Here is a 26,996-nt window from a genome sequence, read left to right as displayed (position 1 = left end):
AAAAAAAAGGATTGGTTTGAAATTGAGCTCAGAGTCAGAGAACAGAAAAACCCAATAAAACAGGGCAGCTTTGCTTTTCAGAACGCAATTAGATTTACAGGGATGTTTGAGGAGTCTGGAAGTCTCGTCAGGACTCCAAGCCCACCACGGTTCCATGAACCACTTCCACCAAACCGTCCACCAATATGTCCTGCTTATAATAACAGAGCCACATGGACACTGGACTGAGAACAATAAGCTCTCCACTTTCCTCAAATTTGGCTCTTTATCTATTTTGTGAGGAATTCAGTTTTTTTTCCAGAACTTTTCAGTTTTCTGACCCGCTTAATCCCTCATGGGGTCGCGGGGTTGCTGGTGCCTATCTCCAGCATTTACTGGGCAAGGCAGGGCAACACAGAGACAAACAACCATTCACACCTAAGGACAATTTAGAGAGACCAACTAACCTAACAGTCATGTTTTTGGACTGTGGCAGGAAGCCGGAGTACCTGGAGAGAACCCACGCATGCACAGGGAGAACATGCAAACTCCTTGCAGAAAGACCCAGGGTTGGATTTGAACCCACAACCTTCTTGCTGCAAGACAACACCGCTGCACCACTGTGTAGCCCTAGGTCAAAACCAGTGAAGCTAAATTATTTAAACTATCAAAAAGGTAATTTATTTTAGCAATTCAATAAAAACGCCTGACACTCACCTGTCGTATAGATTCATTATACACAGAGTAATATTTCAGGTGCTTTTATTTTCTGTTCATTTAGAAGAACTCTGATTTTCAGCCTTTTTTCACTCTTTCTCTAGATTCTCTGGGGCTTTGGTTTGCAAATGTTTATATCATGTATCGAGAAGACAGATGGTTTGCGAGAGAAGTGAAAGAAGCAATCTACATTAAAGGATAAAAACCCAACATTAAACAGGTTCCATCTTTCCAACACCTACAGTGCAGCTTTGACTTTTTTATCCAGCACTGTTGAACTGTCATTCCCACTGTGTAACCAAAACAGCTCACATGTTGGCATCGATGGGCAGATGTTTGGACCCTCGGGTGACAATTACGCAAACATTGAGCTGGATGGATGGCAGACTCAGGCCCTACACCTGTGATTGTTCTGACTACAGCTTATAAACCCGAACCTTCCAACCCACGATCAGAAACCGAGGTCGTTTGGATGAGAGGTGAAACATCTTCAGGAAGCGGGGTGCCAATTGCCTCCTATTTAGGCACTTTGAATTTCCAAATGAAACACTTTACTTTTTTGCTGTCTTTGCATTTTATGCTGACATTTGATAGACACCTTTTTTAAGTGGTTCTAAACACAAAGCATAATCTCCCCTAGGGCACCAAAATGACTCTGGCCATGGCATCACAATTCACTGTTTAAAAAGTCACTTGTATTGGTTCTATATACATTTCTGAGAAACTGGGTTTTCATTAGCCCGAAGCTCCATACACTATATGGGTTTCACTTATGGAATTGAATTACTGAAATAGATCACATTTTTAACTATTTCTAATCTACCGAGGTGCAAATCTGTACAGGCCAAAGTGAAACACTAAATAGTGCAACTTGAAAACATATTCCCACATGTTTTCATTACTGCTGAAGCTCATTGTAACATTTCAAAAGCCCCAAACCTGCTCGCCTGCTCCTTCTCTTCAACAGAGCTCTGTGTCCGTCTGCCTTTTGTAGCATCTCTGATGTTAATTAACTCACCACATGGAGAGCTGCATTAATTGGACAAGGTCTTGGCGTGCTGCTCTGTGGACAGGCAGGCCGGGGATAATAGTATGACGCCCTGTTCCATTATTATCACAGAAAACCAACCAGCGGGTTCAAAGACGGACGCGAATGTGCAGGAGACAGAGCAAGGCTTTGATCACGCTCTGAAAAAAAAAAAAACGGAGGCAGAACGTTGTTTCAGCCTCCTGAGTCCGAGCCCGCCGTTGCTCGGCGTCATTTCCTGCAGAGCGGGCGTTGACGTGCAGCTGTTAGGAGAGCTTAAGGTGATGTAACACCACCCAACTGATGGTGATGGCGCTCGCACCTCGCTACACCCCGATGGTAACGCTGAGTCACAGAGGACCTGGCTGCGAGGAGCCGTGTTACGACGCCCGGTGAGTCAGGTGCGCGCCGAATGTGGCCACAGATGCCATCTCACATAGACCGGCCTCCATATGGCGCAGCTCAGCTGGCCCGCCGAGCACACAGCCCAGATCGAGTGGGCGGACACCGCAGCTTCTCAGCGCAGAGTGACTTATCAGTCGCCAAGGGATTCAATATGGAGCTCTGGCAGATTTTGCAGCGGTGTCATTTAATGTTGCCCAACATCTTATTCCCCTCCGTTTGTTTTTCTGTGACTGTCCTGGCAGATGCTCAGATTTAATGAAACCAATAATGACTCATGCGGTTTTCTGCCACAAAACATGAGCAAATAAAAACCTCTTATATATCTTTATCTTACCACTCAGATACTTTTTTTGCAGCATGCATTGAATCCAGCTAGACTTAAATGTCAGCAGCTGATCAGATCGTTTGTGCAGATTTTCAGAGTGGGTGCACTACAAAGGGAATATCAGATGGGGTTTCATCAAGTATAGAAGACTCTCAGTGCAAGCTTCTTTAAGTTTTTTCGGTTTTGAGAAACCCAGATGGAGATTATGTTCACTAGTACCTGAGACCATGCCCCCCCGAACCAATACTTTTCAGTATTGATTAAGTTGCCAAGAGGCTGGAGGATCTGCAGAGATCTACAAGCCGTGTAGAGGGCACATCAAACAAGGGGAATGACGTGCTCTGGTCAGATGAGACTAAAACGTGTTCAGCAGGGACAGGGAAGCTGGTCAAAGCTGATGGGAAGATGGAGAATAAAGCTATGCTGAAGGCAAGCCTGGAAGAATATCTGTTAGAGGCTGTAAAAGACTTGAGACTGGGGCAGGAGTTCACCGCCTTTAAGGAGGATAACCCAAAACATACGGCCAGACTACAACTAAATGTTCAATATCAAAGCATTTTCATTTGTTAAGTGGCCTATGTAATCAGAGTCAAGACTTCAATCCAGTTGAGAATCTGAGGCAAGACTTGGAAATCGTTGTTCACACACACACACTCCATCCAATCTGACTGAGCTTGGACTACTTTCCAAAGAATAATGTGCAGAAATCTCTAAACAAGCAAAACTGAAAGACGCACAGGTAACCGCATTAACAGGTGATTCAACAAAGCATTGACACAGGAGGACTATTTACAACAGTATGCCACATTTTTTAGTATGTTGTATGTTTAAAAAAAAACATTTTAATCATGAATCAATTTCCTTCCACGTCACAATTATGCACTACTTTGTATTTCTCTATCGCAGAAAACCACAATAATATTCATGGAAGTTTGTGGTTGTTTTGTGAAAATAAGAGAAGATTTTTAAAGAATCTAAAAACTTTTGTAAAACATTGTCTTGGGTTGCAACACTCCTTTGCACCTAATGGTAACAGAACATGAAATGAGTCTGAGGACATCAAAAAAAGGCCTAACTTTTTATATTTTTCACACGTTGGTGATTTGATAATTATCCAACATATTCTATATTCAGGTTTTTTTTTATCTTTCCATTCTGAGAGGTACAAACTGCCTTGACTGAGAATCTTTAGTTTCTGACATCCATCTTGCTTTCCAGACTAGAATAGACTAATCAAACTAGCTGCACTGATTGTGAGGGTTAGCCACAGGAGTTTCACTGGCCATGCTGTATGCTAATTCAGAAGAAAAAATCAGATGCAAGCTTTGGGAAAAAAAAAATCAATCATCAGCTCGGATGTTGTTGCCATTAGGCCTCCCATTACCCTGAGAGTAAACAGGCAATTTCCTCTTTGCAAAGAGCCACTGCAGTGCTCCAATACAGTGAAGATAAACCACAATCTCGGGTGGACCCAATATTTTCTTCTTGAACATAATTTGTTGAAGAGGGAGAATTAAGTTTTCTATATTTGCTCAATCTGAAGTGAATTGTGAATAGGGGACTTTAATAAATGGTATCCATGGAGAGAAGGTAATAACGCTTTCTCAGGCCGCCTACACTGAAACCCCCAGCAGATCTGCGGCAGTATAAACCAGGCTGCTCACGTAGCAAAATGGAGAGCGATATTCCCATTACTGAATGCCAAGCTGCTTTTTCTCTGCGCTTGTGGAGGAACCAGCGGATACTTTGACTTGCCGCCTGGGTTGCTCTGCTGCTCTGGTAACCATCCGTACAGGATGCCCAAGTTTCCGTGCGACCGAGTTGTTTTTAGACGCTGCTACGCCACTTTCGGGACTTGACCTGATCTATGTTTATTTCCATTTGGCCGTCAGATGTTAAACCAAGTGGACCCAGTTCTCTGCACCTTTTACCCTTCCTCCTCTCCTGTGGGGAAAAGATCTGCGTCCCCACAATTATAACACGGGGCCGCCTGATGATGCACGGCGTGGGCATCATGCGCTGCAGCACGCTGTCACCCGTTTTGGTTACTTAACACTTTTAAGAAGAAGCGCGAGCATTATCGGCATTCACAGGAGTGCTTAAATGTGTGAAACTGCAAACAGGCTCTTCTAATCTTGTCCCAGAAACTGGATTTAGCTCCAAGCATCTGTCACGTTGTTTTACTGATTGTGCAAGAACCGTTTTAGGCTTTGGTAAGTGCTGGCCTGTTTATTTAAAAAAAACAAAACTATTTTTATCGAAAAACATTTTGTACAAGATATGACATCGCTCTCGAACAAGTTGCTAATTGACTTTTTTTTAGACTCCTGAAGTATGCATCTGCCTTGAAAAATAGCTTACATCATATAAAGCTTTCCAGATTTATTACATTGTGTACTTTATTGACATTTTACTTGATAGACCAAGAAAAAGCAGTATATAAATATGTTTAAAATAACGAATGGTTTTCACATGTTTTTGTAAATAAAAGTACTGTTTATATCAGCCTCTTTCACCCTGATACCTCTTTAATAAAACACAGTCAGACCAAATGTCTTCAGAAGTTCACCTAATTTGTACAACAGTTCATTAGTGTGCAACTTCATAAATATTGTATAGATCAAGCTGTCCTGTGAAGGCCTCTAAGGATTGTTAAAAACTTTATCAAACATAGTGAAGACTAATAACCAAACTAGACAGGTGTAGACAAGTCTAAAGCAAGATTAGATTATAAAAAGTTTCAACTTTCTTAACCTATTACAGAACACTTCACAATCCATCCCCCCCAAATGAAAAGAGTATGGCAAATAGGATAAACCTAAGCCATGGCCATCCACCTAAAATGGGGGCTGGGAACTAAAGGTATGTGGGAGCCTTTAGTTCCCTTTGGTTCCATGAAACTAGCTTGATTAAAAACAAAAACAAAACAAACAAAAATCTACAAACGTGCATGATATCACCAGCCTTACTTTGGATTAATTGACAGCCAGAGGCAGTCATGGAGTGACTATGTGGGTATTGTGGGGTTGCTGTTCTTCAGCACCGTCAAGGATGCTGGTCAGAGTTGACTGGAACACGAGCTAAATACAAGGCATAAAAAAACTGTGAGAGGTTTAGAAAGGCTTGCAATGGAGTGGAGGTTCACCATCCAGCAGCACAGATATCCTAAACATACAGCCAGGGCTCAGATTGAAAAATTTAGGGGACCCAGGGTGACATTGGGTCCACTAACAAGCAAGTACAGTGTTCATAAACAAGAGACTGTTGGAGAATTAATTTCCAACAGCAGAATGAATTTACGTCTTAATTCATTTGTTTTTAATCTTCATAAAAGTACAAATGAGTCTGGGTTCTTATGGGTTAAACTTTAACCCATAAGAACACACATAAGTATTCTTTAACAGTTAAAGCATATTTATGAGCTAGAAAGGTCAAGTCAAAGTCCAGACCTAAATTCTAGTTGGGGGTCTCTGCAATTTCTAGAATTAATGGAACCATAAATTCTGCTTCTCTACCCAAAAATCCCGAAGAAGGCCAGCAGTTTGTGACCTTAGTCTGGAAAATTGCAGTTCAGAGAGGCTCTCCGTGCAACGTGACAGAGTCTGAGCTTTTTGTAAACAAAAAAGATCCCCAAAGAAACATACACTAAAAGATCTGCAAGTGTAATTGCAGTAAAATGTAGTTCTTCAAATTGACTTAAGGGGCTAAATACAATTATAGGCAACACTTTTCAGGTTTACTTTGTAACACATAATGAAAAGCATAATTTTCCTTGCACTTTACAATTACACACTGCTTTGTGTTGATATGTTTGCAATAAACCCTATTAAAATGCATTAAAATTCAAATGTTTTATTAAGACATAATGTGGAACAGTTCAAGGTGTATGAATACTTTTGCAAGGTACCATGGTTAACAATTTTAAGGCTCCTTTAATTTGCTTCATTTCCAAACCTTAACATAATCTGCCTAAAAGCTGGCACACAGACATTAGAGAGGAGCCTAGCCAGGCTAGGATTGATGAGTCCCATCATACCGAACAGACTTCATGTCTAATGAGGAAGCTCTATGGATTTGTTGAGTCTAAGTTAACCACATTTCCACCAGCAGAGCGGTCTCCTGATCCCCTCTCCAGCATCCTCACTCCTCCGTCTCCGGGTCCGCACAGTCTGCACCGTTTCTCGAAGTCATTTGTCAAACCTATGCAACATTAAATTATCATGGCCCAAGAGACATGTCTACCTTTAGGAAGAGACTGAACTCCAGTCAGAGAGATATGGGTGCGCAGCGTCTCAGACAAGAGACCTGAATGAAAAATTGACTGCGCAAAGGAGGATGTTTGTTCAGGCTGCGCTCTGCGATTCTGCAGCTTTATCATCAAAGTTTCAACAATGTCTGGCAAAAGAGGAGGAGATCCCTACAGCTACAGCGTTCTACAGTTCACTCTGGGCGTCGTAAATCATCTGGTTTGTCTTAACTCCGCTCACATGTGGGCTAACACACCTTCAGTCTTTTGTGACTGTACTCCGATGCGGTAAAAATACACACAGAAAGGATGAAAGATGATGTTTTCCAATGAAAACAATCGAAAAAGTTTTTATGTGACCCACAATCATTTCATTTAGGTTAAATTTAAACAAAAGATCCCAACACACACACACATATACATATATATATATATATATATATATATATATATATATATATATATATATACCCTTGTCATTAAAACAGGATCTCAAGAGCATTCAAAAACTGAAATTTATAAGGTAGGACACAGCTTTATTTAAATAAAGGATAAAATGCACTGCAGTAGAACATTTATAAGGACAGGAGGATGAAAATCAGTATTCTTGAAAGATCTCCTGTTGCCTTTAAGTGTTTGTGTGCAGTCTCCTTATTATCATGTTTGCTCTTTAAAAGGAATCCAACAACATGGTGAGCTCGATGCTTGGGCCTCCAACCTGTTGACTTCTCAGAAGGTATTCTGAAACTGTTCTTATGTATGCTGCTAGACTCACGGATTCCCAACCATATTGCTTTTTTTTTGTTGCAAAAATACAGACTGCAAAAGAAATCAGACAAAAAAAATAAAATAAAAATTCTGAAGCCAGTCACCCCATTGGTATCCAAGCATCTGTTTCACTGGTCTTTTCCAAATAGCATCAGTATCTGTGTTGGATATAAGCTTATCAGAGCAGAACAAATCAAATTGTGATGTACTCCACAGAGGTTTATATAATACACCTGTGGTCTCTGTGCAACAAATATTAACCAGATATTAACAAACTTTGTGCGTACACTCTTGGTATTTAACAAATTTACTGGAAATCCTGTGAATCTTTTGATTTGTCTGTTAAAGCAGGAGTTATGAGATTGTATTTAGTCAGCAACTACTATTGCTGTAACCTCAGAAGGATAGCAACTATATTTACTATGTTTATGAAGGAAGGGCTGCATAGCTTGTTTTATTGGATAAAACATGAGCATACTTGCTCTAAGGCTCACACTGGTGAGTATCTTGCTGCTGTGGACTGCTCGGTGACATTAACCAGACGCCTAACGAAGGTAAAAAGGCCAAGCAACATGAAGACGTTCAGCTTTGACAGGCTACACTGTGTTACTTTTTCAGGAGGCAAAAGCTACAGGAACAAAGATTTCCCAGTAGCATGCAGTGTGGTGGAAAGGTCTTAAACTCTCTTAATTTCTTTCTGCGGAGAAGAGCAGAGGTTGTTGCAGTATTTTACAGTGGTCTCGATCAGTATGATTTCAGAAAGGATGTTAGGGACTGGCTGTGGATTTTGTATGCTTTTTCGTGGATTTCTAATTTATGTCAATACATCTGGCAAGAACAGCATATTCAGGCAGACTGTGCATGATTAAGCAATATTACAAATAAATGCTGATCATTTGTTCAGCTGATCATTTGTGCATTTAAAATTGTTATGTTTAGCATTGGTTTCGGTTTCTTTAGCATAAAGAAACTGGGACAAACGTGTCTTGTGACAAACTGCTTAAAGATCAAATGAGATGATGCCTTTTACTCGAAACATAAACAATCATTCACCAGTTCAGCACAGAAAGCCCTCTCAAGGATCGTTTACTAATACAATAATCTAGGTCCCACACAATACTTTATGAATTAGATCCCAGGTCTGTCTGCATGCATTGCTCCTGCTCCATAGTCATTAATGTCATTGGCATGTCACATTTATGTGGCACCACAATTAAGTTCATCCTTTCACCTGTCTGTCCACCTTTAAAAACCTGCTGCTGACAAACAGATCACTGAAAGCCTTTAGTGAGCAGATATCCAGTGTTTTTGTGCCTGTTTCCATGTTTTTGGACTCAACCAAATTTTCTTGATCTTCCAGCCTACCCAAGCCCTGTCGAACATTTCACTGAGCTTCTGATTCCTTGACCACAACCTGCACGCACGGATTTCACGACCACAAACCTTCCTAAATCACGATATTTATCTAACCTTCTCTGTCCAGATCTTCCACGCATGACCCTAGCCTGTTCCTTGGACTCTGACCAAGCCGCGGCCATCTTGCCTGTCACCTTTTGCTGTGAGCAGCTAGCTCTTCAATGCCAAGATCAACGGCTTGCTCCAGTAGAGGTTTTCCTACCTGCACCGGGTCTTCATTAATAAATCTTCTAAAGCGCAACATCGTCTTTGGCCTAAATATCAGATTCTCTGTCTGTCTTTCCATTCATTTCACATTCATCAGAGAGTTCCAAAGAAATAGCCACCGCTGACCAGAAAGAACACATAAGTCTGTCTCACATTTACCGAAAACATCTTGATGATCCTCAAAAAAGATTATGCAGATTGACGAGACAAAAGTGCAATGTTTTGGAAAGTGAGTGTCCTGTTAAATCTGGAATAAAAGTAGTGGGGCATTTCAGGAAAATGACTTAATAGGGACAGCCAACCAGGGTGGCGTTATTGCAATGGTCATATTTGATGGAACCATAAATACTGGTGTCTAATCAAACACCCTGAAAGACAATGTCCTCCATCAGTTTCTGATCTTAAGCTCAAGGCCACATGGGTATTGCAGCTGGACAATGAACTTCAAAATCAGAGCTGCCCCTCTGGATGGCTAAAAGCAAATGATGGTTGTGTAGTGGCCCAGCCTGGAGTTAAATCTAGTTTAGATAGGATGGCAAGACCTTAAAACGCTGGTCTCAAACTCAATTCCTTCAGGGCCTGTGTCCTGCAACTTTTAGATGTATCACTTGCCCTACATTCCTGAATCGAATGGCTAAACTAGCTCACTAGCATCCAGTCAAGCTCCGCAGGGGTCTGCTGATGAGTTCATATTGGAGTCGGGTATGCTTAAGCAGAGATGCATCTAAAAATATGCAGGACACTGGCCTTGCAGGACTGGAGTTTGAGACCATTGCCTTTATTGATCACTATTAGTTTTTTTTTTAAATGAAAACAAACCTTTGAAACCACATTTTGCATTAACTCTGGCTATATTTGTCTGAAGTGTAAATCTGTTTGATGATCTGAGGTATTTCGTTGTGACAAGGAAAAGGAAACAAACAGAAGAATGCGTGAGAGAGCAAATACCCAAACACAAATTGGAATCAGAGGTTTACAGATAGTTTTGGATAATCACATAATTTAGCTACGCATGCCTTTACTTGGTATGTGCCGTGTTGAGAGACACCCACTCACCATGCAGTGGACGTGTTATAGGGCAGGAGCGTGGGGCTGTGGCTCTCTCCCCTGAGGCTGTGTCTGGGTTGATAGTGGCTGGTGGGGACCATGGGTTGTGCTTGAGCCTGAACCTCGCTCTCCTCGGGCATGGATCTGTGCCACTGATTCCGAGCCTTCTTGAGCCAACGTCCGCCCAAACCCCACTTCTCCAGGTAGATCCGGCACACCTCGTAGTTTATGGCTGAGTAATAGAGGAAGTCCAGGGCCAGCAGCACCATGACGAAGAAGCCATAGATCCACACGCCGACCAGGGCTGTGTAATTACTGCAAGAAGAGAGACGGGGGCACATTAACCCAGTTTTATCTGGAAAACATGACGATTAGCTATCTTCACACACTGAGAGCTTTCCTTCTGATATTCTAAAGCTAAGCTCCTAAATCCCAGAGGCTATGGTGGTGCTGCCAGGTGTGAATGTATGCTATTCACTTGGCAAGACCAAGATGTTCATCCAGTTCTCCCTTGATAAAAAAAAAAAAACTGTTAAATAAATAAATATATTAAAAATCCTCCATCTGTTTCCCTTGCAGTTTCTTAAATTCAGCTGCACAAATTGGACAAAGAATTTAATTAGCACAAGATACTTCTTAATCCCCCTCTTTCTGGCTCCGACACATTTTCTCTGAAAAACCTCTGCTCTTTTCACCTATCATGAATTTTCTTTGCGCATTACATGATGCGGCTGGATTTATGTGGGTCACATTTGAACTCTGCTTTAGTTTACCAGCTTCCATAAAGTATAACAAGGTAAACGAGCAAAAATAGTTGGAGGGGGAAAAGGCTTCCCGAGAAGTGTGGTACTAGGCCTTTGAGCAAACGGGGACATTAAATTATCTCTCAGTGTGACATTTCTGCTTGAGTTGGCACTGAGGGCATTTAGTTGGGGAATATCCCACAAATGCAGGGAAAGAAAAACTGCTCCGACTCAGAAACTGAGCTGACACAATATTCCTTCAAAACAGTTTTATTTGGAGGGAAACAAATTGAATTTGCCTCACTGTCCAATTGCAGTTACTGCACTGATTAAAGGCTTTATGAACAGTAATGTGAAAGTGCTTCTAGTTTTAGTAAATCAAGTAAATCCTATTATGTTGGGAAATTTCAGGGCCCTATGGATATTTATCTGCAGAAACAGCTTTAAATGGATCATTTGAGCTGCTCGGAGGTGCATTAGCAAAGATGAATGCCGCCGCTGCACTCACATCTGCAGCAATGCATTTCCCCTCTGCTTTTGACACCTGCACTTATTATGCTATTTAGTTGTGAAATCTTGTGAGATGTTGAGGGGGTATTTTTTTAATACAGTGATGTCATATTTGTTTAGGGAGAAAATGCGTGCATTGCTGAGGGATTAATCAACTTCTTACTAAATTAATAAACTCGTTTTCCTATGAGGATGGAAGCTGATACAATTCCTCAGCTATCAACAGCTCTATCTCCTCTGTCTACTCTAATACTTTCATGCCCCTTAAACTTTTCCATGCTTTTTCACAATAACAATCATAGACCAATGTATTTTATTTTGAAGCAGCTAAGGGGCCCACGGTTACTCTGGAGGAGCTGCAGATATCCACGGCTCAGATGACTCTGTTGAGTTGTTGTGCACTCCAAAAAAAAGGTCTTTATGGGACAAAAAAACCCAAACAGCAACCTACTGGAAAAAGTCTTGATTGCAGTTTTTCTTCCGCTTATGACCACAAGACATTTAGGGACATGCCAAAGAACATGAGTGCTCTCATACAGTTCATACGTACAACCTGAGCTTCTATGGAAGGGTGGATTAAAGCACATTCATGTGTCGTAGAGGCCTATTTAAAGTACAGACCAATATCCAATTGAGGATCTGTGGCAAGACTTGAAAACTGATGTTTTCAGTGTGCCATCTAATCTGACACAGCTTGAGCTCTTTTCCAAAGAGGAACTCTTCTGTCTCTTAATGTGTAATGCCAATGCATGCCACACTTTTTAGTTTTGTATTTTTTTTTTTTAAATCTCCAAAATGCTGGACCATTGTTAGGTCACTTTATAATAATATTTTGTGTTGGTCTACCACAAAAGATCCCAAAAAATATTTTTAAAGTTGTAGTTGTAACATGAGCAAAATGTAAAAAAAAAAAAAAGGGGGGTATGAATATTTTTGTTAGCCACATTTCCTTTCACCTCTTCTTGAATAACATGTAGTAGTATTCTTATTTTAAACTTACATATATACCGACGACTTCTTCAAAGGTCAAGTGCCCTTCGGTTTTTAACACCTGCGGCTGTAAATCTCAAACCTGTAATAACATTTCCACCATGTGGTATGAGGAAAGCGCAGAGTTGTGGCCAGTTTTTTTTTTTTTTTTTTTTTTTTTTTTTTGCTTTGGCAGTGGTAAATATCAAACCTGCAGGCCCATCACCTTTGGAGCCAAGATGAAAGAATGGCTCAACAGCATTCCCAATACTAAAAATGAAATACCACGGCCTGCTGGGGGGCAGCGTGAACCGTCTGAGGCAGATGCATGCTGGGAGGGCATTAGTACAAAGAGCTGTGGTTTTGTCACCTGAACCTCCCACTGAGCGCTCCCACAGAACAAGAGCCATCTTTTTTTTCTGTGTTCTTCACGCAGCAGAAATCACCTCAGCCTGCCAGCAGTGAGATCGTCCTCCATTTACGTCATACTGCCAGTCTGCTCTGTGTTCCTCACTTTTAAAAATATGACACAATTCTTTCTATCCTACAACTGCATTTTAGTAGAAATTACAATACCATAGGGGAAATTGATGTCACATGTCACTTAACATCAGCTCAACAGTGTTGTAGGCAGGTGGGCCTATCATAACAAGTGCTTTTGGCATCTGCTCTTCACTTTCATGCTTTTGAATGCCTCTGTGGGTGTAGATCAATGTCGACGAACCTCTTTAGAAAGAGGCGAACAGTGTCAACGATTAGAGAGTGAAGAGAAAGTCAGCCTCTTGCAAATGTAGATTAAAACCTTTTTGATAACAGTTCAGGAAATGTCAATTTGTTCCAATATAGCTGCTGGTGGAGAGCAACCGATTTGTTTCTCTTTAACCGCATTCGCTAATGTTTTCTGTGTGTGTGTGTGTGTGTGTGTGTGTCTGTAAAGTCGGTCCAAGGTTGTATGAAGCCCTGAGCAGAATTTCGTTTAAGGCCAACCACCAGGTAAACCCACCATCCAACTCAGCATCACTGACCTCCTGTTTATTGCAATTGCAGAAAATAATACCATTACGTGCTGATCTTTTTAAAAACTGTCCACATGTGAACGACATGTATTCAAAACTTACCTACAAGCAATGTGATTTATTATGACTCAGAAGGTGTTCCTTAGTCTGTGCACAACTTTTATATTTGTCAGTATGTGATGCGTGTGAATTCAGATTCTCCTATAGGGTCCCCAAGGCAAGTGTGCCTAATCTGTTGCAAAGTTTACTTATATGTCTGGATGGGTCTGAGTTTGTACTTCAGAAAGCTCAGGGTCAATATTTTTTTTTACAGGCACCTTTATTTTTATTTAAATAACCAGCAAGTCACTTGAAATTAGAATCTCTTTTTCATACCTCTATTTTATACCAGTGATTTGCCAAACAATATCATATTCATAAACAAACCCTTAGGTACCCACGTACTTACGCCAATGCATATTAGTTTATTTTTATTTGTACTTAAAAGGAGCATTGCACAAGCTAGAGGTTAAATATGTATTTTTTCTTTCCCATACATGCCCTACAATTGCCCAAAGTAAAGTAAGTTTATCTCGATTTCCCTCAGTTGCCTCAATAGTCTCCGTTAGTCAGTTCAAGAGGGAGTGATTTGGTTCGATCCTCTGGGTGTCCACGTGGGTGTGACGAGCTGCGCACTCTTGTTCACCTGGCTTCTTTGCTGAGTCTCCGCCTCCATTTTGACGCATTGGTTAATTTGAGTCATGAAACCACATTTCCATTACCTGACTCCGCCAGATATATTTGCTCCGCATATCCATCTGGAAACCTTCCGTTGAAGTAATTTTGGGAAGGGGCGAAAATACTGGTTAGCTGATTGGCCTATGTTGGTGATAGACGGGCCAAATAAACCAATCAGATCAACGAAGCATATGACGTACTCGTCAACATGCTTCGTCGTCGCTCGTAACAGAGCTACGACGAAAACACAACCACAAGCCAAGCTACTCTTGCTGCTGCAGGTAAAGGCTCGTTAGCTCAGCAAAGAAATACTCTGTAATTCCGATAAAACTTGCTCGATAGCCACGCTAACGCTAGTTTCATCGGCTGAAGCCGCCATGTTTTTTAGACTGAACTGTCGATCTTCTCGTTGCGTCACACCTCAACCCGCCTCAAAGCCAATGCTGATTGGACGTTCGTTTGGTGAACGGCTCCAAATTTTCTTTAACGGAGAGTAGCCAGACTGATCTGCGAGTGAAACCTTGAAAGCTTGCGAGATCAGGATGGTCTCACGAGGCTAACATTTCCATACAGTAGAGCGGGGCTAAATTATAAAAAAATTACTTTAGCAAAATGGGTTTGAAGTGACAAATGATTGGTACTAAATGTTGTGTTGCAGATAGTTCCATTTCATACTCAGCAAAAAACTGCAAAGGCAGAGGCTTGGTCAGAGTCTGGGGAACACGGTTGGGTCATGCACAGGTGATCAGAGCAGAGATGGGCAGACAAAATACAGGGGTTAAAGCAAAGCTCGTAGCCATGGAACAATCCAGGTCCAAAAATCAGTACCTTGGTAAATGTCCAACAATAGAAGGAAAATCCCAAAAAAACAAGATTAGGGGCTTGATAATAAGGCATGAAAGGATTGCTGGCCATCTACTGGAAAAAAGCTTGTAATATTCTGCCGCTCTCCTGCTGTCTATGATGAGCTTCAAACGGTAGAGAAACGATTTACACCAGACAAAACTGCTAAATCAAATGGTAAAATAGACTAAATGGACTGAACTTATATAGCGTTCAGTAATGAGTACTGAGTAAGTCAGAGAAATGGACTTGTCAGCATTCTCCTGGTTATTTAGCAAAGGATGTAAAATATATAAAGTGAGCGTCATGAAAATGCATTGCACGGTATACTCAGCCTAATATTGTCTAAGTAGTAAACCATAAAACTAGGGCCCTTGAATTTTCGACATGCAAACCATCATTCTTGAATTCTTAAAGCATTCACCATCATACAGAGGTTGATGGGCTCAACTGGAAACAGGACTCCAAACTGAATTTGTCTTAGGGCGTGATACCATCTTGAGCCAGCTTTGCTCAGTATGCTGCTTTAAATCCATAATCCAGGGCTTGAAGCTGCATACTGAGGTCTATATTTGACGTAGGACTATGTTACCAAAATCAGCTCACATTGTGAGCTGATTTTGCTAACATATATCACCATATATCTATGTATATACGTGATTCCTTTGTTTTATTTAGTTTTGCTTTCTGATCAATCTTTTTATGTCCTGTCTGGCAGTGTAGCATTAAGAATTTATGACTTAATGCCAAAGAGAGCCCAACAGATTTACTTTCACAGGTGGAGCATTACTGCTTTAGCCATAGTGCCCTGCTTGATTTATATATGCAAATAGCTTTATTAGATTTAATTTCACGTTCAATGGACACAAAAACGGGTAGAAGAGAAAAAAGGAAGAGAAAAAGATGCAACAAAATGTTAAAAGAGAGAAAATGTGACAAAAAAAATAGGAGAGGAAAAGGAGCGAACAAGATAACATCCTCAGAGTCTGCTTCTACACCTGCATAGAGCTACATAAAAAGAGCAGCAAAACCAACCTATAAATATTACAAGCGCAAACAACCAACTCCTTGATAACATTGCTGAAGAATACGTAGTATTATTTTGTACGAGATGTATAAAAGTTGACAGCTAAAGCTAACTATAGAGTTTTGTGAATCTATAAGCACCTGGATCCAAGCACCTGTGTTTGTTAGAGTGCACTTGTGTATGTAAGGTTTATCCATAAGAGAAATGCTCAATAGTGGTTGTGTGGAGCCAAAAATCCATCCCCCCAGAACTTTGAAGCAGATACCAGGGAAACCAGAACCCCAGATGCCCAAGAGGACCCCCAGACCAAAGGGGCCCAAGAGGGACCAACACCAGGATAGCTGTCTCCCTCATACCAGGGGAGAGCAGAGAGGAGCCCCAGGAAACCCCCCTACACTTGAGCAGATCCAGCCATGGACCCAGAGATCTGAGGCCCAGGGGCACCCCGCCCCAGGCGGGGCCCTGACAGAGCTACGGGGCCCAGGCCCTGCGAAGCAGCTGCCAGGATGAACCGGCACACACCCAACCCCCCAGCCCCAGGCACCGAGGACCACCATTTCACCAGCGAGTCAAGGCACCAGTCAACAGAAGGGAGCTGGACAGGGGGGATGGACTCCACACTTAGTGGAGACCTGAGATGTCCCAGGAGAGGGGGCGGTCCAAAACACAACCTGACAAAAAGACAAACACATTCACACGATCCCACCCTAGTGCCCTCACATGCAAACACTCTTATCCACAAAAAAAGGTGACGTTTACACACACACACTCACACTCACCACACGCATCCTATACTCCCAAGTAAATTCAAACCCGACAATCCCCATAACCCGACCTACCCGATCCATACTCTGGGTAGGTCGGGTTGGACAAGCCCATCCACCCAGAAATGGGGCCAACATAAGCTGAATGACCAATCAGAGCCCGCCCAAACCTGGAGGTGCAGCCTCCCCCACACCCTGCCCTCCACACTTCCTACCCCATATTCCGAGGGAGAGTAGAAGTGCCAGCCCCAGCCAACCCTTGGGACACAACTCCCATCCCCAGACCCCGACTAGGTGGCCCGCTCCTCCTCCAGGCCCACCCCACTCCAGAAGGGGGCAGGCACTGGCACCCTCTCCTCCCCTCTCCATACACCCCACCCAGAACCCTCAAAGTCTAAATGCAAATGGGGGCAGAGGAAGACCCCCCCCACCCCCACCCCCCAATCCATCCGTGTGTTGTGAGAATGTTATAAATGAAAGTGTCTAAGTTGTACAATACAATTGGGGCCAACGACATCACAAGACAGCCAGGCTGAGAAATCCTCCCCGCTCCCCAGCGACGTTCCCACTCCCCACGGTCCTACATGTGTGGCAGCATGAAGGAGCAGGCACAGGGAGGCGTCCGGAGATGGGGAGGAAATGACTGGGAAGCAGCATGCCCTCCCAGGAAGCCAGCTCCCCCGCTGGCTCCAATAGGCATCCCAGTTCTCCAAAAACCTACCCCGAGAGGCAGGTACCACTAGCAGCGCCACCAAAATATGCAGGGCCAGAGGCTAGAGATAAGCGACGAGCCAAGCACAAACTGAAACCAACACTCCAGCCCCCCCCCCCTTCTGCCATCCACCTTTTCAAACAAATTAAGAGAAAATGCTCCATGCTGTATGAACGTGAAAGTTAATGTGTTTGAAACAAACAAACAAACAAACAAACAAAACCCCTCTGTGTGATAACCCACCTAAGCTGACATGCAGCATATTTTAGATTTATTTTCCAAATGGTCCAGTCATTGTGCTGTTATTCCAGCTTTTACTCTGTGTGCTGTAACCAGTAGGAACCAGTCAGTCTGATAAAAGAATGATAGCAGAACAGCATCTGGAAACCCCATGCGGACTTAACCATGTCACACTGCAACGAAGCGACATCCTCTGTGTTTAGGGTATTCTTTTGGTTCTGCACCCCATGTGCTGCTGATGATTTAAATAATCAGAGACATTCATTTCAATATTTTACTTTGATTACACCCATGAATTACCAACAAAAATAAAAAAAATTACAACAGGCAAACAGGCAGTTTATTTGTGTCCTTACTTGTGTCCATAACCATCTGAGGTGGTGGTGAGGTTGACCTGCATGACCATCTGGAACTCGGTGTCGTTGCAGCAGTACTTGAAGGCTGTGTTGTTGTGGTGACAGCAGAACATGTAGGTCTTGTTGTCTGAGAGGCGCGGGCAGTGAAATCCAAAGTGGTACCGCCCTTTGTGGTCGAAGTAGGGTTCGCACACCCGGTAATGAGCTGACAGAGCTGCAGTATTGGAGGAGAACACAACAAGCTGTTGTTGCTGTTTTCAGCTGGCAAAGATCCATCCACTCAAAACAAATGTAACTGATGACCTTTGAGGCAGAAATTGTGTTTATCTCCCAGCTCTGAACCCCCTTATTAGATTTATTGATGCCTTACTGCTCTTAAAGGAAAGGTCTTTCAGCCTGCAGCTTCAGTACTAGAAAACCTCTGACTACCTAATGTTGTTCTTTTTGTTTGTTTGCTTTGGAAGCTGTTGGACTGACAGAACTGGGGGGGGGGGGGGGGGGGGGGGGAATCCATGTAAGGAACACAAAATAAGCAGAGTTTACCTGCAAAAATAACCAAAGGAGTCTTGCAAGGCTAACTCAAACACAACCCTCAGACACAAAACAGAAGGTGCTTTGAAATAATTACAAACTACTTCCTTGATGATGTTCTGTGAGACGTTGGAAGGACAAAAAATGTAACATTTTTAAAAGCCTGACTTTGTTTTATGTTGAATTGAAATGCGCAAAGTGAGAAGAGTAAGATCATTATAAAGTGGAAAAAAAACAGCACTGAGCAAATGGTAATTCTGCTTATTTGCATTCATATATGTCATGTTCCTACAGCTTCAGAGGGAGATAAATCTCTGCAGTCTTGCTTCTTTCGGGGAAAAATAAAAGGATAGAGCTTTTGCAATGGAATCTGAAACTTTTCGCTGACATTGAAATCCTGGGAATTGACTTCAAAACAAGCTCAGACCCTATCTGATAATGCAAATGTATAAGAAGAAAGAATCGGTTAATTAACATTAAAACTTGCCACATTTCTTCCAGTTTTTCTCTACTTGTCAGCGTCGACTTCTTAGCATTGTTTTATTTTTATTGCCAATATTAAGTCCAAGAAAAATTATTGCAGTTTCCAGTGAGACAGCTGTGCTGCTGTGATATAAAATCTGCACAGAGGACATTTATTCATACCCTTAATGAGCTCAAGTACTTGCTCTCTTACCCATAAGACTTATGCATACGCATAAAGAAAACTTAAACTGCTGATGCTGCCTTTGTGTGTGTGTGTGTGCGTGTTATATGAATCAGGCTTCAGTTGTATCTCTTTAATAATCTTCAACCTTTGTTTAACCAGAAAGAAACAGCAGAGAGGACTCAACACAGAATATAACAGTCTTTTAAAGTAGCTTTAAATAATGACACAAAGTAACTTGCAAGAGTATTAAAATGTTCCCTGAAGTGTTTCACATTCAGTCATTTTACAACCACAAACATCAATGTATTTATTTAGGATTTTCTGACAGTCTAACCCAAAGCAATGTGTAATTGTAAAGCTGAAGCAAATTATACTTGTTTTTTTAAAAATAATTTTTAACAATAAAAATCTAAGTGCGTCTTAGTGGAATCTGCAAGTGTTTTGCGGTGTGCCTCTCCCTGCTTTCCACATCTACACTAAAATATTTGCTCGTTCTTCTTTGGATAATAGCTCAAACTCAGTCAGATTTTGAGGGATAGCATCTTTAAATGGCATTTTTCAACTCTTGTCACTGATTCTCAATTGGATTTAAGTCTCGACCTCAGCTGTGCCCTTCTACCACATGAACATGCTATGATCTAAACGGCTCCATTGTAACGTCAGCTGCATGTTTAGGGTTGATGTCCTTCTGGAAGCCGGACCACCACACCACTCTTAAGCGTTTCGCAGCCTATGGCAAATTTTCCGTCTTACCATCTCCGACTTGATCAGCTTCTCTGTGTCTGTTGAAGAAAAGCCTCGCCACAGCACGATGCGGCCACCCCCACATTTCACCAGAAGGATGGAGTGTTCAGAGTGATCAGGCATGTGCGGTTGTAGCTTTTATCCATACATGGTGTTTTGCATGTAGGCCAAAAAATACAGGTTTGGTTCCACTGGCCACTTCCACATGTTTTCTTTCCCCCTACATCCCCAACAATGGCTTCTTTCTTGCTCCTCGTTCTTAAGCGTGGTGCAGCTGCGGGGTTGGAGTTTACTGGTTGGTCTCATTGTATTCCCTTCTGCTAAGAACCTAAGGAGTTGCCTCGACAGATAAGGAATGGAAACTCTCTGCTAGGTTCAAGGTTCAGTCTCTGCGTCAATCCTTTTCAAAAAAGAGTTACAGTGAGGCTTATCCGAGACAAAGCTGAAGTTCCCAGATCTTCCCATGGGCCACATCTCACTGATACGGACTGCTATAAGACAGGGAGGTTTTGCTGTCTAATTTAGAGTAGCTGCATGACACCTTTTTGACACGTCTCGTTCTGTAGCCTATTCTAGGGGCAGTTCCAGGTATGCACTGGTAAGTGCATATCAGTGCATACCCCACACACTACCTCACGAAACCTACGCTCCACCACCTCCTCATACTGCCTTCACTAACCCAGGACCAAGCTCTCCTTTATGGGAGACAGGGCCTTCCAGGCAGTTGCCACTTGGCTCTGGAATGACCTCCCAGAGACCCCGAGAGACCCATAAAGTGTGGAGGTCTTTGAAAAGGCCTTAAGACCTTGTTCAAAGAAGCCTTTTAGAAACTTTATTATGATTTTATTTGTGTTATTCGGTTAATGCTGATTGTAAAATGCTGTTTTTAATTTTTGTTTTTTCCTGGGGTTGTTTTCAGCCCTCTGCTCAGTAGCACTTTGAGATTTATTTGAAATGTAAAGTGTATTATAAATAAATTGTATTATTATTATTATTATTATTATTATTATTATTATTATTATTATTATTATTATTATTATTATTATTATTATTAATTATTATTATTAATTATTATTATTATTATTATAAATCTTGTCAGAATTGATAAAAGGCTGATTGAATGACGACCACCGATCTCCTCCCTGTCATCAGAAGAGTGAAGAAGGCTGAGCACAAATGCATGAAAAATGTGAAAGAGATCAATCGGTATTAATATTTTTGGTCATGTGTTGTTGGACGTATTTCTTGTATTCAGTTGATGCAACTTGTTTGTGGGTATGCTAATGTGATTTGTTGCACTCAACTCTATCTGTGTCTGTGTTTCATAATCATCAGTCGAAGCATGAATAGAAGGATGCCTGTTGACGTGGAGTGCTCTGATATCACTTCATCTCTAAGTGGTTTGTCTTTGTCTCAGGAAATGCTTTTTATCAGCTAAACATAAAAAAACTGCCAGTGTTGTCAATGAGAGAGTTGTTGCTGGGATTTAGTCTGAAGGTCTGATTAGACAAAAGTCTTTCAGTAATCTCCGGCAGAGGCTGATCAGCGTTTGAAAGAGCGCTCTCTAAGAAGGTAATGAGGTTCAGGGTTTCCAGCAATCCTCTCTTTGCCGAACTTAACTTTAACAGCAGAGAGGTTCAAATAAAGCAGCTCTTCAGAACAAAGCAAAACAAAAAGGTGAAAGGCATGTTGAGGCGATAGGAAGTCATGCAGCACTTTGTTTCAGTTAACTGGCTGAGAGGGAATCTTATGTGGACCGTAAAGTTCAGGCCAAGCCTTTAGCAAAAAAAAACAAAAAAAAAAACACGTTTACTCTCTGAAAGTCACTGTTACATGTACCCACCTGTTTAATTTAATATACACCTCTTTAAATTCAGGACATGATTAACAGCTGGACTCTCCCAACGCAGTTTGTTTACTACCTGTGGTCTGAAAACTAGCACAGCATGATAAACCCCGAAAGGATTCATCATGCCAGGCTTATTTATTTATTGCTGCTGTCACATTTGCAATTTATAGCTTTTGCTTTGTGGCATTAAAGTTAATGATATATTTTATATAAGTCTCGTTTGGGAAAAAAACAACAACTAAAAGGTATTTATGAAGATCTAGCTGAAGTAACTTGCTTGATTTGACCAATTGCAGAAACAGATAAGATACTAACAAAGACTGTAAGTTCAAATCCGAGCCTTTGACATGGCGAGGTCAATTTTGACATTAGAGTAAAGAAACAAATTTCATAGATATATTCCTGTCTTTTGGACTAAAACAGTCTGATTTCTTGAATTTACTTAGATATTTCTTGATTATCAAAATTTTTTATTTAGAGCTCTTGGCTGATTTTTAAAGGAGCAGTTATTTTTTAAAGTAAGTCAGATATTTGATTTTTAAAGTAAGTCAGATATTTGCTGCAAAATTAACCAAAATTATTCTCATTTGTCCCTCGGGATGGAAGTAACATTCCGTCGCCATCAACAATGTCTTAGACACATTTTTCTCCTTTCTCCGTTGTTTACTTCCTGGTTCCTGAGCCAATCATATGAGGGTTCCCAGGGTTCCCAAAACAGAGCACAGCATTTGGTATTTTATTTTGGTCAAAGAGCAGCAGCCTGCTAACATGGAAGCCAGTAAGAGAAGCAGACCAGAAGTAGAACTGAAGACGACATCAGATACCTACGCTGTGTAAGTAAAAATGAAGTGGTGCTTCACAACAGCAGCGCACCATTGAAAAACGGGGTATTAGATGGTCAATGCCAGACTGTTGTTCCAATTTGAGCCACTAGGTGTCATTATTACTTAGTCCTCCTTTAAACATGGGCCGGTTACCAGTTTCAAGGTATTCAAAGGCAGTGGTTGTGAACGTGCTTAAATCTTCCAACCAACTCTTTCTCCAGATTAAAGTCCTTTAAACGAAATACCAGAGGAAGTGATTGAGCGACCGCAGTGCTCTTTCGTAGTATGGAGCATAAAAAAAGACAGCATCACTCCAAACCGAGCGACTACTAAACTGAACATTGTGCAGCGTGCTCCCCTTTTCTCCTGCTCTGTTTGTAAAGGTGCGTTCATTTTGGCGCCACAATGTCGCCACCTTTGCTTGCTGCTGCTCCCCTGACATTATCGCCCATGTTGAATGAAAACTGCTCGTCTGCGCTGCAGTCCTTCAACCCACGTCACAGGCACATCAAGCTGCTGATTGGTTGTCGCAGTGCGACAAGACACAAAAGTTCAGAAACTGTGGCTTCGCATCCCTCGCAGTTTCCTGTCACTCTGGCTTCGCTTTAATCGACAAGATTGCGTTTTGCGTCACTAGTATCGCCTCTGAGGCTTCGCTTAGCGTCGCTTTGCCCCTTTCTGAAATGAGGGACGAAAAACACAGAACTTTATAACAATTTTCAGTTTTTTTTTTGATGTACCTGTAGACGTTGACAGAAAGCATCTGAAGTGTTTGTGCTGGTATTTGGTTTATCTCCGACTCACAAAAAATTAAATCGAGGAGCCTTTAAAGGAACACAGTGTAAATGTTTCATTCAACCCTGAATAGAGCTTTGTTAAATGATGTCGAAATGAGCTTTGTTCAATTTAAGTTCATTCATTTGTCAAAAACTACATTGTTTAGCTCAAGGCTATGAAAAACGGGACCTCTACTGATCATGCCCAACACTGCTGTCAGGTCAGTAGAAAGTCCTTATTTTGCTCAATATGGACTTCGAAACTTCTATGAAATTTAGTCGCAGATAAATATGTTAAAAGTGACAGTGAATACATTTTATAATAGGCTCTTTCTGAAACAGGGTCTATATTTTAGGGCACACCAATGGCTAGTCCCTAAAACTCTCACAGGAGTATCTGCAGACCCCTCTAATGAGACAAACCGGGACTTTTGAGGGGGCCAGAGAGGCAGACTCAGTGATGGGCAGAATGCTAACTTTCTCATACCTGCGGTGGACAGCAGGAGGAAGATGACCGTCAGGACATTAAAGGACTGCCGGCTGGTGATAGTCATCTTCTCGTCCTCATGTGGGAATGAGGGAGGGAGCGGGTGGGGAGGGGAAGAGGGGGAGGACTGCTCTGTTTTAGCTGGATGTGGGCATCCTCTGCATGCTGACAGCTCCTCTCACATGGCTGCTGCTGGGAGACAGGACTCCTGATGGGAACAAGACAAGCAGGAAGAGAAGAGATTAAGATATTTGATTTGGGTTTCTGGGCGTTCTACCTAACTGGGCGGACAGCTTGTCTGGCAGGAAACACTGGTGATGCCTCCCTAAATGTGTCCTTAGTCTTGCATAACAGAGAAACTGGGCACTGAGCTTAATTGAAATAAGAACTTTGACAATGGCTAAACTGAGTTTAAAGTTTGATGCTTAGTCTTGTTTAGAAATAAATTCTAGTAATGTCAAATGATCAACCAGAACAGACATAAAGACAACAAACTGACAGTTGAGTTATTTCAGCAGATTGCTGCAGTGAATCATCAGGATCCTGATATCCATCCAGATGTCATTTTGACACCTTCCTCCTACCTCCTTAGTACTCTTTGGGAACATCAACACAACAAGCCTCTCCCAATGGCAGCTGCCTTCCGCAGCAGGACAATAGACCCAATAGCAATAATAAACCTGATTAAGAACAACTGAAAGAGCCAGACTTCATTCATAAGAGGCACCAATAAAGCATAAAGAATAAAGGAATACATGGAGACCCCACCCGATAACCCATAGTGTGCTGCGGGGTATGCTGTGAAACAACTAGGACGGCCCCAGAGGTCCAAAGAACAACTTAGGTTGGGCCTGTGTCATTAATTACAAGGTAAATGCATTATTACTAATAATTTCTAGGTAATATAACAAAACAATAATAATTAAAATTCCTTTAATTTAATCCATGATAACATGAATTAATTGCTCTAAATAATTTTAACCACTTCAGTGCTTTGCTGAAGTATTCACACTCCTTGAATTTTTTTAAATTCTTGCTGCATCCCAGTCACAAATTTAAATGTGTTTTCTTGGGATTCAAAGTTGTAGAAACCTAGCAGAAAATTATGAGGTTCCAGACAAACGGGTTCAAAATGTGCCAAAATGCCATGCATGTCCCCTCAACTTTTACAGCACATATATGAATAAGGCAAAGATGTCTAGTACTTTTGGAACCCCAAAGTAAGTAATTTCAAAGTCTAAGAAAACGTTTTACATGTTTTTCGATGCGTTCGCTTGTGGTCCCTTAAATCTCTTTGTACAGTCATATTGAATAAATTAGAATATTATCAAAAACCCAATTAACTAAGGTAAACACGTTATTTAGATTAATTACTTACAGACTGTTTTAAAGCCCTTCTTTTTATTAATAAAGATAATTCTTTTTTCTTACACATAATGAAAACATGAGAGTTAAGATAATAATATTATATCAACCCCCCCCTTATTTTTTTATTTCTGATATATAAATGTGGCCCTAATGAGAAGTATGTTTAATACTTGCTTAAAGTTTTTTTTTTCCAAAGGGTACTTTTAAATTGACAAATGAACCTCATTGGAACCCATATTCCAATTTATTGAATATAACTAGTATGTCTCTACCATCTTTGTGCATCCAGAGACCAAAATTGCTCACTGTTATTTGCAAAACAGTTCAGGCTCAGTCAAATGTTATAGCAAGTTTTCTCATAGCTTCTCAATTCAGGATTTTAGTCTGAATTTTGACTGTTTAAAACAATCTGGCTGTATGTTTAGACTCCAAATGGAAGATGAAGCTGCTCCCCATCTTAAATATTTTTTTCAATTTGTAGCCGGTTTCTCTTTCCATATTGCCTTGTATTTAGGTCCACCATTCTTCCCATCATTTCCCTGTCTATGCTGTAGAAAGGCATCCTAATATCCACACTATCATGTTTCACCATGGTTTTGGGTGATATGCAGTGTTAGTTCTTCTCAACACATAATGTTTTGAATTTTGATCTCATCTGACCACAGCGTCTTCTGCCATATCTTTGTTACGTCCCCTTCCAGGCATGAGCAAGACTGCAAACAGCACTTGTGATTGTTGTTCTACGATAAGGGTTGTACTTAAACTGTAAATAAATTAAGCACAAGATACAATTTGCTAAGTATTACTTCTCTAAGCCAATGGTTGAACTATTTTACTTATGGATATCAGCTCAGAAGTGCATACTACAATTGTACGTTTTTTTCATAAAGCATTAGTAATATGTGTAAATCTTTCGGACGCACAAAAAAATCCCACATTAATCACATTAATGTTAATTTATATGTGACAAAATGTGGAATATTTAAACGGGCGTGAATACTTTTGTGAGTCAGTATAAATAAATCCTGCATTAGGAATTATAAAAAAAAAAATTGTTTTACTTCTTCTCCAGACTAGAAGAACTTAACACTGACAAATCAAACTAGTAGTGCAAAAATATTAAAAATGGAAGAAAAATCATGTGTCAAATATATTTTTATTATGAGTGGTTTTCGCAGCAATATATGCTAAATTTAAACTTTAATCTAGTTTTTCCTTTTTTTTTAGGTCAGCCTGAGCAGAGATGAAAACAGTGCTAAACATCCTCTAGTGTGCAGTTCTATGACTTTGTTTGAACATGGAGAAAACACAAGTAATGCAATAAAAGTGCAGTGTTCCACGAAAAAAAAAAGTGATGTTTGTATCAAATGTTTAATAAATTACAAAGAATCGGCTCCTTCAGCCTGGTGTCAGAGTTTGGATTATGAAGCTGCTGAGGAGCACATTGCTTATAAATGATGCATTTTTGGGAGTGTATGCATTCCTCTTTCTACTGTTTCACCTACAGTCAGCTTTCAAAGCTTTGTCACCATCCTCTCTCGAGTAATGATAAGTGAGATTAATGAGACGGCGGTGCAACCTGCTTAGACATGCACCTTTCTGTTCCGAGGGCAAATTTATTCCTTTAACAGTACCAGAAGAAACGACGCATCATCACCTTTAGTCACTGCATTTGTTAATGCTAATTTACAAATTAGGTCAATGAACCATTGAATAATTGGTATGAGTCGACAC

General features: G+C 41.1%; 1 protein-coding gene across 2 annotated transcripts in view; it reads right to left on the bottom strand.

Moving 5' to 3' along the window:
• The window catches only part of shisal1b (shisa like 1b), a 32,673-nt gene extending 8,575 nt beyond the window's left edge, over window positions 1–24,098 (bottom strand). The window contains exons 1-3 of one of the 2 annotated variants that reach the window (XM_012853051.3): window positions 23,895–24,098; window positions 18,035–18,248; window positions 10,147–10,452 (exon numbers count right to left, since the gene is read on the bottom strand). In XM_012853051.3, the coding sequence (XP_012708505.1) occupies window positions 10,147–10,452; window positions 18,035–18,248; window positions 23,895–23,961 (587 nt within the window). In that variant the 5' untranslated portion in view covers window positions 23,962–24,098. Of the gene's footprint in view, window positions 1–10,142; window positions 10,453–18,034; window positions 18,249–23,894 lie in introns of those variants that run through there. The other variant, XM_036132500.1, reaches the window with a different exon arrangement.
• Window positions 24,099–26,996: the final 2,898 nt, after the last annotated feature.

This window comes from Fundulus heteroclitus, unplaced genomic scaffold (genome assembly GCF_011125445.2).
Source record: "Fundulus heteroclitus isolate FHET01 unplaced genomic scaffold, MU-UCD_Fhet_4.1 scaffold_52, whole genome shotgun sequence".
Taxonomy (NCBI): Eukaryota; Metazoa; Chordata; class Actinopteri; order Cyprinodontiformes; family Fundulidae; genus Fundulus; species Fundulus heteroclitus.
This window is presented reverse-complemented; position numbering and strand designations above follow the sequence as displayed.